Source organism: Crassostrea angulata, chromosome 6, assembly GCF_025612915.1.
Source record: "Crassostrea angulata isolate pt1a10 chromosome 6, ASM2561291v2, whole genome shotgun sequence".
NCBI lineage: Eukaryota > Metazoa > Mollusca > Bivalvia > Ostreida > Ostreidae > Magallana > Magallana angulata.
In genome coordinates this window covers 58986029-59005241 of record NC_069116.1, presented here as the reverse complement: position 1 = coordinate 59005241, position 19213 = coordinate 58986029, and the positions used below count along the sequence as shown (strand labels likewise).

The following is a 19213-nucleotide window of genomic DNA, read 5'->3' as shown; positions in this document are numbered from 1 at the left end:
AAAGACAACAAGGGCAGAAACAGGCACGAGGGCAAAAATAGACATCGAGGACAGAAACAGACACGAGGGCAAAATAGACAACGAGGACAGAAACAGACACGAGGGCAAAAATAGACAACAAGGGCAGAAACAGACACGAGAGCAAAATAGACATCGAGGACAGAAACAGACACGAGGGCAAAAATAGACAACAAGGGCAGAAACAGACACGAGGGCAAAAATAGACAACAAGGGCAGAAACAGACACGAGGGCAAAAATAGACAACAAGGGCAGAAACAGACACGAGGGCAAAAATAGACAACAAGGGCAGAAACAGACACGAGGGCAAAATAGACAACAAGGGCAGAAACAGGCACGAGGGCAAAATAGACAACGAGGACAGAAACAGACACGAGGGCAAAAATAGACAACAAGGGCAGAAACAGGCACGAGGGCAAAATAGACAACGAGGACAGAAATAGACACGAGGGCAAAAATAGACAACAAGGGCAGAAACAGACACGAGAGCAAAATAGACAACGAGGACAGAAATAGACAACGAGGACAGAAATACATACGAGGACAAAAATGGACAACGAAGATTGGACATGTCTGACATATCAATCTCCTATAAAATAGTCAACATTCTCTAGAGTTAAGAATACCATAGTTACTCACCATAGTCCGCCTGACCGTACCCCACGGGGCACACTCTGTTGGGCATACAGAGAGAGTTGTCCCCCTTCCGGAAGTGGAATCCTGGGTTACACCGGCAGCTGGCGTCTCGTATCGTACTGCCCACGTCAGCATACTGCATGTGGCGCCGATTACATTGTGTCCTGAAAACGAGAGCGATATTTTTTTTTAAAAACCTTTTAGCACTATAATAATTAATTGATTACAATAGTAAGCATTTTTAATGTTTATTACGTAAATACACTAATATACAAAGACAAATAAAGTTGCAACAGCATTACAGTCTGTGCACACCTACCTTGTTTTACACTTATCCAGCGGTCCGTTATTGTCCGGCTGGTAAGATTTGGAGTCACACTGGACACAGCGGGCCCCACGGTCCTGGTCACAGACCTCATAGTAGTGACCTACAATGTACAACGAAAAATGTGACGTCATAGTAGTGATCTACAAATTACCGATACAACGACGCCAAAGAATTACAGTAGCAAAATGTGCATCAACAAAGAAGTAAAATTGACATTTATGTACAACGTCATAAACATATAATTTTAGTTAATAAGAAAACATTGCCGAATTTCTTGCTACTGTTAAATCAATTCTTAGAATGACGAGCGCGAGGATGAATCTATTATGCATGTTATAAAATTGAGTAAGAGAACTGCTTCGAACTGTATAATGATCTATACATCAACAAAACAGAAAATGCTGCAGAACTTACATGATAAATTATTTTACAGAGGAAAATAGCTTGCAGGCCTACTAACATTATTTAAAAATAATAATACGAAAACAAAAATTTAGAGGAGGTTAGACAATTTTTTATATAACAAAACACTAATCATAGAATACTGCAACTTTACAACCCTTTTAGATGTATGTACGTTGCTTCATTCATTGTTTCTGTAGATTTTTCACATTATAATAACCTTAAGGCCGTTAGTAAAACGATTATAGGACTGCTATAGAAGTATCTTTAAATTCCAATTCCTTCTACAAACAATGAAGGGTAAAGTCTTCTTGTGACACCCTTAAATCTCTAGAGACACTTTTGTGAAGAACTGAATATCGGAAACACGTTTATTAAGCACCTCAAGTTTACTTAAAAGAACTTAAGCTAAGCTCCTTCATAATCTTTGGAATGCCTACGTCACTTCCTGTGCCTTGTCCTGAGGTAGAACAAAAAGTGTGGGAGGGTCCGAAAAAGTCCTGACCAAACCCCTCTCTATTGATCTCCCTAAGCATGTTCATAATCGGGAATGGTTTAATTGTAAAATATTTTTTCTTGAAGTCTTCCAATTTTTTTCTGCTTGCCCAGAGACATCCAATTAATATAACTAAGATTCTTCACAAAATTTAATAAGTTTTCTATTATATCCGTGTTTACGTCGATATTCCCAATTTTCCAGTTTTCCATATCATATCTCACTGAGTCTGTGTACCTGTGTACTGTTATTGATAGTTATGTAAGGTGCTCTGAAATTATTAGCTATCTAAATGTTCCAGGAGTTGCAATATTAATGACAAATGGAGACCTTAAAAGGGAGAATGATCACGACCAATTAATGTACATCGCTATAAAAGTCTAGTAATTATCTCACATTAAAAAAATCTAGATGGAATTGGAATGAACTCTGACGAACGATGCTTAATAATGTAGAAAAATTCTGATCAATTTACAGCAAACTGATGATAATGCATTTAAAATTAATTAATAATAACTACATGTATATTCCTCCCTATTGAGCGCGGATCCCAGTACAGAGGTAGTCCCCAGTGAGGCTAATCAACTTAATAATGCTGATTAGTAGGCATATTCTATACAGTGAATTTGACAGGAGATACACGCCACATTTCCCTCTGCTGCATCAATTAAACATGTTTCAATTAATGTTCTCCTGTGTCAAGAGAATCATATATCGGGGAAACCATCACTGGGCCTGCCTCTTGAGATCGTCTGTAGGAGATGTTTAATTGCTGTGATCATTGCATTCCGCTTCTTGGAGTCAGGAAAAATAGATATTGGAAATTAGCTATGGCCGTTCATTACGGAATAATGAAAGTGACATTTCAGTGGAAACAAGCGGGCCCCGTTATTGATTTGTGCGGTCCTCAGAGCTCGCCGCTCTATCTGTCTTTTCCAGCTCTAAGAAGTCGTTTCCAATAATAAGTCTTCCGCTCGCTGCGGAGAGGAATTTGTTAGTGCTACAGAAAATCTCCTTTTTATTGTCGATGTAATGCATATGGTATCTATTTTTATGGGAATCGGAAAGTGGTTTTGATGTAGTCCTGTTTTTGGCCAGTAAAAATATTCATTTATGATGCAAATGTTCCGCCTTCGATCTTCGAGTCTTTAAGGTTGCTGGTTCCGTTTGATGAACCGTTACAATTAGACATCGGAAAATGTTATAATGAATAATTTAATGAAAGTCCTATCGATTTTTATCACATATAAAGTGATTTGCAGAGATGAAGAATTTTTTTTTCTTAGAAAACATAATTAATATTTCATGCCTGTTTTGATTACCTGGGGTTTGATTTCTTACCTGGGGGACAGTATGTGGTGTTTTTCGAGCATTTTGACGAGGTACTTCCGTCGTTCGACCCAAACTGGAAAAAATAGAAAAAGTCATTAAATTTCTGCCTGAGTAAAATTATAAACATTAAACAACCAAATCTGCTCCACACACCATGGTAGCCGCTTACATCCGCTGTGGAATTACAGCACCACGTGGACAATAGGGAATTTGTTTAAACTTGAACTGAATTTTTTTAACAAAAACCGAACCTTTTTATCTCTGTTGTCGGCTTAGCATTGTGACTAGCATTGTGGGACCGATGACTAATGACTGAGATCATTAAAGACAAAACTCTACCCCACGTTTCTATTTAATCTCTCCTCATTGCATTGTTTGAGCTTTTCTCCTCAATTTAAATTTGGGTAATATTTGTCCAATTTGCCAGAAAAACACTGGTAAAATTTCTTTCTATAAAAGAAATGTAACTAAATGTTGAAAAGAATAATCTTTTAAACGAGACCCGTTCATTAATGTTTTTAAATCCCAGCTCAATATTCTCAACCAGTACAGACTTGATTATAAAAATTCAAATTGTACATAAAAATAAAAACTGAAAACACATGTAATTTTTCCGGATCAATGGTTGAACAAATAAAGAGATTTAATCTGTTAAAATGTGTTTAATGGAAATTATTCTGTTCATTGTGGGAAAAGTTGGAATATTCCCCCATGAATTATCAACATGTCTTAATTCCCGTTGACAGGGAAAATATTGAATTAATTTGAATATTTGTTTTCAGGTGAAATTTGTAAGACTAATAGAAATATAGGTGTGTAATTTCTTCGTCTTGTGTTAATATTTACTCACAATTAGTGCCCAGGATATTTAATTTACAAATAAAAGCCACTGAACTTAGTTTGTCCCCGATCTCTTGGGCTAACATCCGAATTCTCCAACCCGCCATTCAAATAAGGAATTGTAATAGGACTCGTGTCAAGAACTTAGTAGATACAAAAGGTTTTATTTACTTTTTTACCCGTAATTCAATCTGTCTCTATAATATTTTACACCTAGGTCCCCAAATTGTCTGCTTATGAAGTGTGTAATTTACTGCTGAAACTCAATACAAACAATGTGCATTCATATCTACCAATGTTCCAACTGTAGGGAATTTAAATGTTAGAGATGTTTTGAAATAGAATTTCAAGTTTAACCTACGGTGTTTAAATTCGCCAGGGGGGGGGGGGGTTATGTACTTCTATAAATGGAGAGAGAGAGAGAGAGAGAGAGAGAGAGAGAGAGAGAGAGAGAGAGAGAGAGAGAGAGAGAGAGAGAGTTAAACCGTTATATTCTCACATTCTCTGTTCGAGTACTCTCTCAGTTAAAAAAGTGGATGATAGAGACTCTTGAAGAAAACCCATTACCGGGTCAAGAAGGTCTAGCTCCAACGATTCATGAAGACCTTTTACGATGAGGTATTTCGAACTTCATTTCAATCTGTAACAACCTCGTTTATATTCAACAACATGAACTTAAACAGGAAATCCAAAAGAAAGAATCAAATCAATTACAACAAATAAATAGAAAGCGTGACAAACAGGAATATTCAAATGACCCAAGGGTCTTATCGCAATCGACCGGGAATCAGAGATGGGGCGCGGGGTAGGGGCGCGGGGGAGGGGTGTGGAGGGGAGGTGCCGGTACAGAGCTGGGCGTACTTACTACAATGAGAGGGGTATTACAGATCACTTGTCCGCAGTTACTGATGGACATCGTATAAATCCGCGGGGACTCACAACACGGGTTCAAAACTCAGCGTGATTTGATTATTTCCGGGAGTTCACTTTGGTTCACAGATATCAACACACATTCCAACCGAGAAAAAGAGAATTTAGCTGCCAACTCAATACACAAAATTTAGATAATTCTTTAACATTTGTCTGCGCATGTCTGTTGGTAGAATTAGTCTGAATAGGCCCGTAATAACATCATTTAAAACGAATCATGAAAAACAAGGTTTTAAAGGCTCTTCACAAGTTCTCTTTAAATTGCAACAATCCTGGCTACCACAATTGTGTATCCTATATCCCACAATTATTCCCAGCAGTGGTTCCGGCAATCAGCGAGGGAGCGCGCGGCGTGTATTCCCAGACTTTCAAAGAAACCAGTCTTCAATAGTATCACACAAAACTTGGTGCTGCTTCTCCCAAAAGCGTTCGATACAATGTCTCAACAAGCCCCAGCCTCCGTGATCGATTTTGGACTGGTCCGGTCTTAATTAATGTCGAAATCTTGATCCCAGATGTACGTGGAACCAGCGCCGTACATAACCGGCTTAAATAAATCTTTCCGTCTCAGTGTCACTTTGAATTTCTACAGTTCCGAGAAGTTTCGCAAACAGAAAATATGAAATCGATACAATTAACGCCTCCCGTCTCCTAGGTAATAATTTGTAGGAAAGACAAAACGATAATTTTTTCTTCAAGACTTTGAAACTTAAAACTTCCAGTCATTAGCAGAAGCTAGTGTGCCCATTGTGCAGCCAAACATAAATGGGTTAAAAATAAAGATTTCCAATACACCAAAAACGTTAATATCAACTTTTTCCTGAGACATCTGCGCCCGTCTCACGGCATATAGCAATAAAGGAAAGGCTCAATATTGGAGAATTCAGAAAACTTATGATGCAGCCTCAAAAGAAATGTTTGTTTTTCCAATCAAAATATCGAGTGAAGTTTCCATTTCATCGAATTTCTCTTCCTCTGAGCTCCTGGAAACGTGTTCAATACACCATTACCCGGGATCAAGGAGACCGATGCAGAATTCCCATTCCACCAATTTTTACAACATCGGAAACTTTTACCAAATTAATTTGCAATTTTCGCAGAAACGTAAGACTGTGTTGGGCGGTGTATTGACTACAGCATCGTCTCAGGGAGCGAAGGTTTTCGCACACAGATGATGCCGATAGCACAGACCGCGATGTAATTGTCTTTGAAAATCACCAATATTGACTTCAAGTATGTTTTTGTTTTCCTCTCGAGAGAAAAGAGAAAAAATATCCTTCAAAACTCCTCGAGACCGAAAACGGAAAATTCAATAAAAGAGAATTGGTCGATACGAAAAATGGCTATAAAGATCCAAGAGCCAGTTGATTCTGAATCAAGCGTCCGGGGATATAATCTAATTCCCCTACCCACGTGACGGAACTCAACTACTGTAAAGTAGAAATAAGAAAATACCTACCGTGATGTCACTGGAATCGCATATTATATTAGAACATCGTGATCCGAGCATTGTGAATATTCAAATTCCGGACCCGAGAGATGCCTTAGTTATTGAGGCTCTCACACATCCACACACTTCAATACAGTGTAACCGGAGACGGGGGAGAGAGATACACGGGAGATGCACTGAATCACGCTGACACGGAGAAGTAGAAAACGGATGCCTCCTTTATAAAAGTCTTTAGAACTGTGAGAGGTTTTTTTTAAAAGGATGTACATGTATTAAATGTAGACAGTGTGACACACCAGTTCTGTACACAATCTTGGCTGACACAGAATGCGCGTGACTCCTCCCCCAGCCTAAGAGGTGGTTTAATGCGCGGAGAGACCAGGCACTCGCTAGTTGGGGTGTATATCGAACTGATTAGAGAACAATGATCACAAGCTCCCCGTTAAATTGATTCCGATAAAAAAAGCCATATATTTTTGGTCATTTGTAAACATGACAACAAAAAAGTAAACAAGTCCCCGCGTTTAACTGCTTCTTTCTGTGGGCTCAGGTATGGTACAGGTACGTAAATGTTGGCGGCCTTTTGATGTTACTTTTAAATATTAAAAGTTCTATTTGTTTCTCCCAGTTATTAAACCGCTGTAGCACATTTAAACTCCATTAATTTGTTTACTTCGGAGTTCTTTTGTACAGAGAAAACTTTCAGCGCACAAGTTATTTCCAAAAAACAATTGCTTTTTTGTCTGAGTGTTGTTACATAAACGAGGAAACACTAATAAATGGCGAACACATGAGAGAAGAATTTGATCCAGCCTCTTTGTGGAAATCAAAAATAACAAATTCAGACGTAATCTCGTAATTTCAGAGAAAAATTCTCCATGGCAACGTTATTTAAATGATAAGAAGCTCTAAACCCCAATTACCACCGAAGTTTGAATACCTTAGTGAAGTGCTAATAAACGCTCGCTTTAATCCAAGTGATATAGTCCTCACATCTGTTACCACAATATGTGTTCCCTGTGTCCAATCATCAGAATAACAGTCGTACGTGCTTATTGAATTAACGATTTACAAGTGCAAGAAAACAAAAAAGGCCAGGCCGGTCGCAATATGTTTTACCTATAAAAAAAATTGTCAATTCACCTGTGCTCTAAGCCAGGTACAGAAATGCAGAATTACAGAACAAAAGCACGGGTACCTACCACAAAGCTTTCTTTACCTAGGCCTTGTTTCTCTAAGTATCTGGTTTGGTCAATTTTTGACCTTAAAATTTTCCTTTCATACTGACATGTCTGAACTTCTATATCATGTAATGTTACATTGACGTTCTGAATTTTTGGAATGCATGTGTGTTATTTACAGGAACATGATGCACTCGTCGCATGTTAGGCATTTTACTGACACTGGAATGCGTGGCAACGGAATTGTTTTATATTTGGAGAAATTGTCATCGTGTGCTGACAGATTTATATAGTCTAAGAATTATTTTTTTTTAAGTTATAAAATTACGACTAAATTTATTAATATTTTAATAAAAAGGGCATTCAACGAATTTGCTTTTTTGTTCTTTTTCTACATATTGGAATAAAAAAAACCTCATCGTATTGGAGATTACAAAACTTATTTGCTAATGGTAATGACATTCAGTCGCTTATCGTGTAGATCAATACACATGGGAAGATAACTCTCACAGTCCGATGAAAATGATAAGAGTTATCTCCCGTTGCTAACTGCGGTCAGTTCGATTTTATCTCAATCGACTGTAAACAAAAACACCTCTCTAATGGACGGATGTGCATCTACAGTAGATACGGTCACATCATAATAAGACTTTAAAGCAACGTGTACTTAATTTGTTCCTCCATATGCTAATGCTGGTATTAGTACTCGAGTTAATTTCGTCATTCCTGAGTAGTATTTTTATTTATTTAATTTAAACCTAAAGAACTAATTGATGTGCTTCGTTACATTAATTAATAAAGGGAATGATTTAAAAAAAATTAATTGAAAATAAATGCATAAGTATGTTAAAAGAGCGATAACTCCGTCAAACTCTGTAACAGCCACAATTAACGACTTTCATCTTTGCGATACCCAATTCTTCAACGCACAACCAAAACCAATGAGCTTCAGTATTCCTCGTGTATCTTAAACATGCCAAAGAGATGCTTCAAACACCAATTCAAGGGACTTACATGTAATATAATTGTAGAGAAACTCAGATGCCATAGAGAGTTTAACGACCATGTATATACTGAGTATTCGATTTATATACATGTATTTACAGTTTAAACTATATGATTACAAGTATAAAAACTGCTGATTAAATTCTGGGTTTCTTACCTTCTTACAGAGCGCGTACTTTTCGATATTTTCCTTTCCGCGACAGAGACTGATCATGATGAGAAGACAGTCTAGTCATAGAGAGTTTCTCTTTCCCTTTCTCTTTACGAGAATAACTCCCACTGGCGGGAGCTTACCACCGTCCGACACCCGAACTATTACCGGGCACCTGCTGGTGAATTACGTATAGATCTCCGAGATAGCTGATGACATACATCAACAAAGAGACATTTTTTACGATGAATTTGATATTACTAAGTATTTCAAAAACATTGACAGCAATAGAAAGGGAGTAGTCGCTACCCCCGCTGTAGCCTCATTATAGCGTCACGCAATGAGCGTGGAGAGGGGGTTCTCATGCGTAAGGGGATGGAACAGCAGAGACCAGTCTTGTCCTTGTGTAAAACTTACAGATACATTTGTTGTTTCAGGAAAGTTAAGATTTTAAAAAGCTTTCTGTGGTACGGCTGCATTGTTCTCAGCTTGTATCGACATCTGGTGTGGGCTTTATTCCATTGTTTCAATTTTCCCAAATCATTTAATGCATTCAATTGGTTTTATAAATAATGGAACAGCTCCCGGAGTCATAATAAGGATATCAGGAATTCAAACAACTCAAACTTATGTAAATACTCCCTGCTCCGAAACGGAAAGAAAGTAAGCTCTGATCAATGGAGGGATCGACGGATTTAGGAACCAATAATTAAAAAACAGGAATTAATGACTCAGTATCGTTTGCTGTACCTTGATGCTGATAAAACAATGATTACATAATTTACAGGTGACCTTTGATGCCCTCTACCCGAGGGCGCATAAATTTGACAACAGAGACAGGAAGTTAGAATGACAAGATAGCTGAGGGAAGAATGAATACTGAATTTGTATTAACGTCAAATGTGTAAAATAGAAAGTGGCAGAGCCATCAAATGCATGTACAAGTACCTTTTTACTCGAAAATCGCTTATTCGTATTACAGCGTACACGTATAATTTTCATCATTGTCTTATCACTTTTTTTGCCAAACATTTTTAATATAATTTGAAGTTGTGACTGTCTTAAAATTTAAACGCTTTCAACCCAGTCTACCCTCTGGATGGCCCCTTGATTTAAGATTTTAGAGCTTGGTTGACTCCAACAAATGAATTGATGTCGTTATAGAAACGTTTCTTTGTACCCGGTTACTCGAGCTTTAAAGCACCAATCCCCGCACAAAGGCCGTCACCTCGCCTGGTAACAAAGTTTAAAAAAAACATAATGTGGATTTTGTCGAACCTGATGATTAAGAAAAATATTTTACCGACCAGAAAAGTTGTCAATAGATCGGCTGTATGCACAGGTGGGGTAGCCTTGGAGATTTAAAACTGAAATATTTGGAGTTCAGATAATCGGTTACCTGCATGTCTGTTTTTAGCTTCTTTTTTAAAAGTTTTTTTCCATGATTCATTCGCGGGTTTTATTTTTTCCTCTGATTTCCTTTTGTGATTTTAGCGCTACAATTTAAACTTTTAGAAATAGTATTGCTGTTGCAGGGATCAGTTGTTCAGATAAAAATTGAATGTTAGTACCTCTAGGCCATCTGAAATTACAATACACAAGTAGAAATATTGATTTTGAAATAATTTTACATTCGTAGCGTGTTTTTAAATAAAAATAGATGATACAAACTTTTGAGAAATTTTGTTAGAAATAAAAACGATGTACCAGTATTTTATTGAAATTAGTACAAAATAAACTCATGTTGTGCCAGGCACATCAATACTGAACAAATAAATCGGATACGAGGACCCAACCGGTTCATTAAATTGAAAGGATGAAGGTTCTGTAATTTATGTACGCCAATACACATGGTGGTATTTATCGAAGCTGTATGTGAACTTAATTGAAACCTCATTTCTCAGTCCGGTAATTTCTTAGCCAACAAAAAACCCTACGTACTTAGTGAACAGTCATCTAGATAAATAAACCTAGTATCTATAGAAACAGTCATTTAGATAAATAAACCTAGTATCTATAGAAACTAATACACAATATACCCCCGGGCTATGTACATTACTGAGAAATATGGTCTTTTCCGGGATAATAAACGTATCGTAACCGATCTTATTAGTAATCCGACTACTTCCGGTCAGCAGGGCTGGGTGCCTATTGTACCAAATATTTTCACAGTGAGCGATATTTCGAATATTTATGTAATTTTTCTTTGGTTCAGATAAATCTCTTTGACAACTTGAAGGTTGTTTATTCAACAGAATACGACACGCTCAGAGCCGAAAGAAAAAAAAAATCTTGTTGAGACATATCATAAGTACATCGCTTACACGATTAGTTATATACAAAATTTGCAGCAAAATACGAATTAGATAGCAACAATTTCGGAAAATGCACTGAAACCAAATAAAAAGACGTTAATAAAAATAGGTGCAGCGAATCGAACAACATCAAAAGCAAAATATTTGAATTTGCATTAATGTGGTATAAAATATTCATGACAACAAATAGAGAGGGCGAGGGCGGTCTAAGTTATGGAACTTGTGCCCAATCCCAATTGTATTTTTGTACAATAAAAATATGTTCAAATCAAATAGATTTTACGTTTTAAAAATTTTCATGCAGTTTTCTGAAAAACTGTATACAGGGGATGTGAAAAAGTCAAAGAAAATTAAAAATACGCAGCATAAATACTATTTATTTCATTTCCTCAATCCTAATATACATGTAGCTAACCCCAGCGTTTCATGGACGTTAATATTCGTCAAAAACCAAGTAAAACCAATAATTCTGAGAAAATATAAACTCGTGGGTGAAGAGTTTCTATGAAATTCACAAAAGCAACGAATATATATGATTCTAAAGTATCTCTCTTAGTCATAGCTATAGCGGCTTTGCCATCGATACTAGAACTCTAAATTGAAGTAACAGTCTAAAGTCTGAATAATAAAACTTAAGTGACAATTAAAACGCCGAAGTCAAACTGCTGACTATCTACACATTGTTAGTGGGAAACGTTTTGAAAAGTACAATATTATGAATATTGAATATATATCATTAAAAAAAAATAAACGCTACGGGTGATGGAGTATCTGAACAATTGATCTCTCAACGGAGTATACAGGGAAGTAAACACGCCAAAACTCTTTGATTTCAGTTAAAAGAAGACATATCGCTCCCGAATCTAAAACTACTTGATAAATAAATCACCTTTCCTTAGAAATACGAAAACGTTTCGAAAATAAAAATTGCAGAAATTACAAAATACAGATCTCTGGATATAATATGCACGACCTAGCATGACAACAATCTCTCTCTCTCTCTCTCTCTCTCTCTCTCTCTCTCTCTCTCTCTCTCTCTCTCTCTCTCTCTCTCTCTCTCGTGTCAGTTTTGAGGAAGCAGACTGTATTTTCGGCGATGTATCGTTTTGGCTGGAGGAACCGTGGTAGGGATGAGGCCTACTTCATTAATCCCTGGCGGACAGGCTGTAACGCGAAATCGATCATAACTCCATCAGCCCATCCATCTCACCAAAAAGACACCATGTAGCTTCCCAAATTATTTTTTCAATCGACTTTTACTTTGGCGGAGAGCGCTCTCTGCGTACATAAGAAGTAATGAGATAGTTCGTGCAATGCGGCGGAGCCTTAAATATCATTATGGGGACACAAAATGTAAAGTGAACAACAATTTATGGCCCCGAACGATCAGAAACAATAGGGGAAGGACGGAAGGAATGAATTGTTATCTAGATTCAATCAAGGCTTGCATCGTTCCCGATTCTTTGCACATCAATGAAGCAGCATTCGAGACTGAATAACGTATACTCAGTAATTGGAACGGGACAGATACATCAAACATCTCTAGAACGGTCTTATAACAATGCAATTATTTAATTTCCATCGTTATCAATATAATGAATTTTTCCTCATTTTGTTCTTCATCAGTCTATCGTCTGGTATAGTCCAATGGACAAAATAAAACGACTAAATAGACTTAATATAGACTGTTATCACTCAGCGTGTCCAATCAAAGTCCTCGTTAAATTAAAAAAAAATCTGATTTATATTTTTATATAGCGCAAACCTGGTTATGTATATTTCTTAGGAGAGGTTGTTGATATCTAAAATCATTGTACGGACACAAAATTGAATTTGAACAAGATGTGTGTCGTTTTTTAGTCTTATCGACGGTCTATGCTCCTTTCTATTTCAGACAACTTTTAAATATCTCAAACAATACTACTCAACTTACATCAGATTGAAAAGAGAAAATGATCAACAACATATACCTCTAATTTTCCTGTCAGGCCCATAGTGGTCCTTAGCCTCGGTAATCAGGGTGATGTCAAGATAAACTTCCTCGGTAATAGTTAAAGTCCCTATACAAAGATGGAGACAGTCTCTATCTGGTCCAGCTCAATTTCTTAATTACACCGACAGGTGGCGGTCATTCCACTGACGGACCGAAAACCGGCACAACAATGTCGTAATATTTGAAATACCAACAAGACCACTCGTGAACAAGTGTCATCGCACGCCGGTGTAAGCACTGTCCCAGAACAGACCGAGCTCAGCTGAATACCTGAAGCTCTGTCTCACACGAAAACAGTGAAAGTGATGGAAAATATGCCGAGGCAACACTATTAAATATTAAACTCTCCAGGAGAAAACAATAAGACACCGTTAAGTCGGTATTCTTGTAATCACATTAACATCTCCTATCCTCTGTTATTAACGGGCTCGGAGCGTATGCCCGTCCAAAACATACTCCCTGCAGTTTGCGTTTTTAGCACGTGCGCGAGAATAAAAATACTTATAATACACGCACAGTGCAAGAGCGAAAGCAAACAAGCGGTCGTTTATGTCAGGTTTCACATCAGGTAAATTGCTTTTACTTAATTTCCCAAAGGATGACCAGATCAACAAAACGTCAAAACCGCCTTAAAACCAATCAGTACCGTATAGTTAGTGACGGCCAAAATGGAGATTATTGTATTTCACTGATTGTTAAAGAAATGCCGAAATCTGGCGTTCCAATTCAGTTCACACGATCCAAAACTATAGAAGAAACCTTAGCGCGGCGTTCAGGCAATATAGTAATCAGTGGACGAAGTGGTCCTTTTAGTGTCTTGCTAACAACCTAGTGAAACAATAGCCCGCGGTGGTACTGTGTTCAGCACAGTTAACCTCTCTAGCTCCACATCTCACTATCACTAGAGACTGGCGTCACTGCCATATTGATTTTTATCGCAGCTCACACACTCTACCTCCAATCAATCGGAGGTGAAATGCTTAAAATGCACCACATATAATAGTTATGATATCAAATGACAAACGACCAGAAAGGACAGAAATATTATATATCTATTTCCATGACGACCACGTGATTTGACATAGGACAGAAACGAAGAGGTTAGGTAAGTATGTACAGTGTTAAGGGCATTGGCGGATCCAGAGGGGGGGTTCCGGGGGTCGGAACCCCCCCTTTCTCTGGGACATATGAATTATTTGGAAAACTTGTAATGCCTATTTAAAGGCAATTTTTCCCATTTATACCATAATACTTTAATTATTTCAAATAAATGCTTTTAAAATTGCTCATTTAAAGAATTTCTTATGCGGGTTATGCTATTTTTCTGGAATGCTAGCTACCTTAATACCTGAATCACAAACGAAGCCCCCCCCCCCCCAAGAATAGGAAATTACGTTATAAAAATACCGTGTAAGGGGTTTATATGTAAACCATTATATAAATGCACAACTTTTCACAACTTTCTTGAATATGATCGCATCTGTACTAGTGCCAGGTAATGTTGCGCACCATTACAGAGGTCACATCAAGTTCCCTGGGACGACTATTGCTTGTACCATTGTATTACACATGTACAATCTATTCAGCAGATAAAGTATCCCCATGCATTTTTTGTCATATCCTATCATTTAGACCTTTATTTAAGAATGCAATCAATAGAAATCAAAATCGATAAATAGTTCAGAATTTAAACATCATAGACATAAAAAAAATTACCAAAAAATTCATATTTATAATAGCTTGTCGTAATAAGTCTGAATCATTTTGTTGTTTTTTTTTGTTTTTAGTGTTTCTTTCTATTAAGCATAGACGCACGTTCTCATTGCTGGAGACTTGTTTTTTTTCTAAGGCTAGAAATTGTGCAAATCTTCCTTACCGAACCCAAAACGCTTAATAAATGCAGTGCACTCTGATATTAAAATAGGTATGAAATACATGTAGATATTGACGAGATAACTGTTAATTAAATTTACGCATGGAAAACGTTCAAAAGGCCTTGTTTGTTGAAAAATAATGAATTTTGCACGTATTGATTATCATTAATTGGAACCCCCCCTTTTCCAAATTGCTGGATCCGCCTCTGAAGGGCTGTATCATCCAGTTGCATCACTAGTGGTACTATAAGGCCCCTTGTCGGCCGCCTCAATAGGGAGACTGTTCTCAAACCAAATAGGCAGACTTTGTTCAGGGGTCTACTTGAGGTCTATGATGGGTGCGTGAATGAAGCCCCTCATGCAAGCACGCGCACGATATATGAAAAACCTTACATCGGCTCCCGGAATTTCTCTTTTTTATGATTCAGATGAGGGCATTTCACTTTTGTGAAGAAATGCAGCATTTAGAAGATAACATATAAAGTTACATAGAACAAGCAGAGGCGTATACTGAATTCAATCTAAAAAGTAAACACGCTTAGTCGATAGGGAGCAGATAACGGTCTGAAACAAATTACACCTTGCACTTCAGCCTTCAAAAGACATTTTCGACGATTTTGATGAGCAACTAGTTAACTTGGCATCTGAATTACTTTATTATTAAAACTTTTCTTGGGATCTTTTCTCGTTCATTGCGATCTGAGCTTTGCTTTTACAATTGGTTCTCACCATCAAAAGTTTTCGGCAAACATTCTGCTCGTCTCCCCAGCCTTTCTTTATCCATTTGCCGATCATTTATGTCTTTCAAGAGCATCTGATAAAGTGTCTCGGTAAAATAATGATTCTGTATTTTGATAATTGTCTGACTCACGGTTTAAGACTACTTATTGGTGGGCCCGTTACTGGCAGAACCAGGTGGAACTGTCTAGCAAGGTGATACTAATGCTCTGATTTAACAAAGAAATTGATTTGATTGTGATATAAAGCTTGTAAGTTTACAATTCGTATTCCAGTACATGTATAATTAAATAAAATGATTAATGAGAAAATCAAAATGCAACGACCAGTATTGCCTCTAGGGTTGGACCTTTTGGTGATGTTCCTCCAAGACATATAGTGCAACCATTGTTTCTTGCAGCAGAAATGTTGCTGCCAGTGACTGGGCTTTCGGATATCTTGTTTTTAACGGTGTTAGTAGCAATTCAGTGGTCGTGTGGTGTTGCTTTCATCACCTGCTGTTTGTGTTGGTTTGAAGGATTATTTTCTTTTTTCTTAGAATTACATCAGATACAAGTACATGTAGTTATACAATACATGAATCCATTTACCATAGTACTATAATGTAGAGTGAATTGCATATGTAATATTTTAGTAGTTAATGTCATGTTCCATAATACATGAAAGAAACATATTTGTACGCATCAGGCTTTTGGTGTGGCTAGAAGGGTTGCAAACAAGTATAGAAGTGGGTGGGTGCAAAACCTGAAATATCATCGCATAACCCAGCAAAGGAGAGGGAAAAGGTTAGGACAGTAGCTGCTGCAATTTAAGGACAGATATTTCTCTAAAACATGCAAGAAAGTAGAGAAATGTCAATATTTCTCAAAAAAGACACTGGAGTGGGGATTAAGTTACAAGTCTCCGTCAAATCAGATTGGACTCCGGGGAAACCATCGATAAGATCCAGCGGAGGTCTAAGTCCTAAATTTAATTAGTGTTGGATGACTGTAGCACAAGACAACGGCAAGATGGATCTTCTTCTTGTGTCTAATCGGATATCGATCCGTATCTGCTCAGAATTTTGGATAGACACGTTAATTTCCGGATTTACATTGGAACTCAATAGAATAGAAAAGACGGTGCATAAAAAACAGGAAAACTATCACTGCTTAATTTGATGTCGGAGGAAAGGTTTTATAGATTTTTTGTTGTAATCCCATCCTTTTGGGTTGAGTAATGAGAAAGAAAAATAAGACATGGTAATTAATTATAGAATATAATCTCACAGCATTCCGTCTCCCCAATAATGAATTTATCTTGTTTCAAATTAGCCGCCATGGAAATGCAATGCATTTACATAAAGACATAGATTAATTTCTTTTAACTTGATTATTTGTTCAAAATCTATACGGCTGGAATTCAATGTCAGAAATCGATAGATGTGCTGTCATTATTAGATTACTTTCTAACATCCAAAATGAGAGAGCATTTACTGCAAGAGACAGCCCTGAAAATGTTCCTAAGTGACAATTGTTTTCGTAACCTTGGTAACGATGCTTAGAGGTGTTCTAAAACCGTTTAGGGATAATCTTTGAATCAGCCTCCCCGGCCGCGGATACCGTCGTGTTATTGATAGATTTACACCATGCCGCTACATTCTCCACGACAATTCACAAGAATATATCCTTCAGTCTTATTTTATGTTCTTTTCATTTTTCTTACTTGGTTTACGACATACCGTAAATCGTTTAATGTCGTAATATAACGAAATTGCTTTCATTCTTCGATTTATTGCAACTTGAAGGAAGTTAATCTTAAATTCCTGAAAATCTCAACCATAAATACTGCAGGTGCTTTGGTGATAATTAAACTTAGAAACACTTTCATTGTTCAATTAAAGCTACAAAATCTCAGCCAGGCATTATCGTATTCAATTAAAAATTGGCTGTCTATTATTGTGAGCTTTATAAAATTTGCTTCCCATGAGCTTCAAACAACAAGACGAGAGGGGAAGTCAGCGGGTAGCTTCACAGGGCGGCAAATAAGGAAACACAAATTCCCACTCAAAAGAGAGTGTTTCTATTATTTTCAGCACCCGTTGACTTTACTACGGTTTACATGATCGAAGACCCTGAGTGAATTAAGGCATATTAATATACATCGAACCCCATCCCCCTTAAAAATAATAATAAAATATTACATAAACTTGAACTGTTTTCAATTTACCGAAAATATCAGAGATCAATGCAAAACAATCGTGTCATGACGCAATTGACCTGTTTGTAATCCTGGAGTTTGATACACACTCATGACCCCGGGTCAGATAGTGTCACGTTCATTAAAATCATGACAACAGTTGTCCCCGATATGACTGGCCCCGAGTCCGTATCCTCAATGACTGTCGCTGGGAACAGTGCGACATTTAGAACCACGGACTATGAAAGGGGGGAGGGGGTTAAGAGCGTTCGATCTACAGGCATGACGTCATTCTATTGTTGACGAGTTATTTTTGTTCATTTCAGATAAAACTGAACAATGTCATGTCATTTTGTGAAACGTTATCAGTGCACTGTTACACGAGTCGGGTTCTGATATCAACAATAATGCAGACAAATTTCAGTGTATCGAATGTGATGAGGGAGGGAGACTGGAGCCATTCGGATGGATTTCTCGCACCGGCACACACCGGATTATTTACCGAGAACCCCGGAATCCGCCGTTCGGCTGGTCAACGGGATTAATCTGTCTTTGATCCAATGTAAAAACTACTGTCAGAATGATAGAAAAGCAAGATCCATGCTGCCTCAAAGATACCACTCACCCGCCGACTACTGTCCTTATCTACATACACGTGTACAAATCATTATACATACATAACCAATCCAGGAAGCAAACCAATCATCTCAAAATGCCAAAATGGACACGAGATACCAAGATAATATTAATTTTCTGGAACCGGGCACTAGTTGAGATACAATCAAATTATTAGGATTGTGGGTGTATTTCCTCCTATGCAGCGCATGGACAGAGTTCTGTATGGACAGAGACACCTGTATGTTTGTTTACCTGGTCCTCCTTTGACCCGGGAGTACACTCTCTGTGAACTCTCTTATCAAATTAATTACATCTTATTCCAATAAAGATTCTCTCTCTATCCTCAGCTCCAGGGTCAGGGCAATTTAAAACGAATAGAAACAACAATTTTTTGTGAAAATAAATGAAATGTTTTTTAACAATAATTTTTTGTTTTTCTTTGCATTATGATTCCTTTGTTTTGTAAACTTTTTTGGCGTCGTTTATTTTATAAGGTAATCGTCAGGTTTGTGGTAATAATTCAATTTTCACAGTTGGAATCATTCAGTTGTATTTCTTAAGCATGCATGGTGTAAAATCTTTTTCCTAAAGTTTTTTTCTTGTAAAAATTATCTCGATAAAATTATTTTCTTAAAAGAGGGTTTTGTGATAAATGTAAAGGAATAAATTTTCACTTATGATAAAATCTTGAATTAGAGTGAACTAATCAACTTCAATAGACAAATCT

At 37.2% G+C, this 19213-nt stretch overlaps 1 protein-coding gene and 1 long non-coding RNA gene across 10 annotated transcripts in view; one reads left to right on the top strand and one right to left on the bottom strand.

Annotated features, from left to right (window-relative positions):
- Positions 1-19213, bottom strand: part of LOC128188165 (uncharacterized) — a 60702-nt gene that overhangs the window by 3596 nt on the left and 37893 nt on the right. For 5 of the 9 annotated variants that reach the window (XM_052859048.1, XM_052859049.1, XM_052859050.1 and 2 more), the window contains exons 2-4: positions 3223-3286; positions 975-1083; positions 659-819 (exon numbers count right to left, since the gene is read on the bottom strand). In XM_052859048.1, coding sequence (XP_052715008.1) covers positions 659-819; positions 975-1083; positions 3223-3286 — 334 coding nt within the window. Of the gene's footprint in view, positions 1-658; positions 820-974; positions 1084-3222; positions 3287-4918; positions 6382-6442; positions 7362-8776; positions 9079-13055; positions 13677-19213 lie in introns of those variants that run through there. The other 4 variants (XM_052859052.1, XM_052859045.1, XM_052859046.1 and 1 more) reach the window with 4 other exon arrangements.
- On the top strand, positions 14045-18911 carry LOC128188189 (uncharacterized). Its single transcript, XR_008244133.1, has 2 exons — positions 14045-14183; positions 18195-18911. It is a non-coding gene; the product is annotated as an uncharacterized LOC128188189 (long non-coding RNA).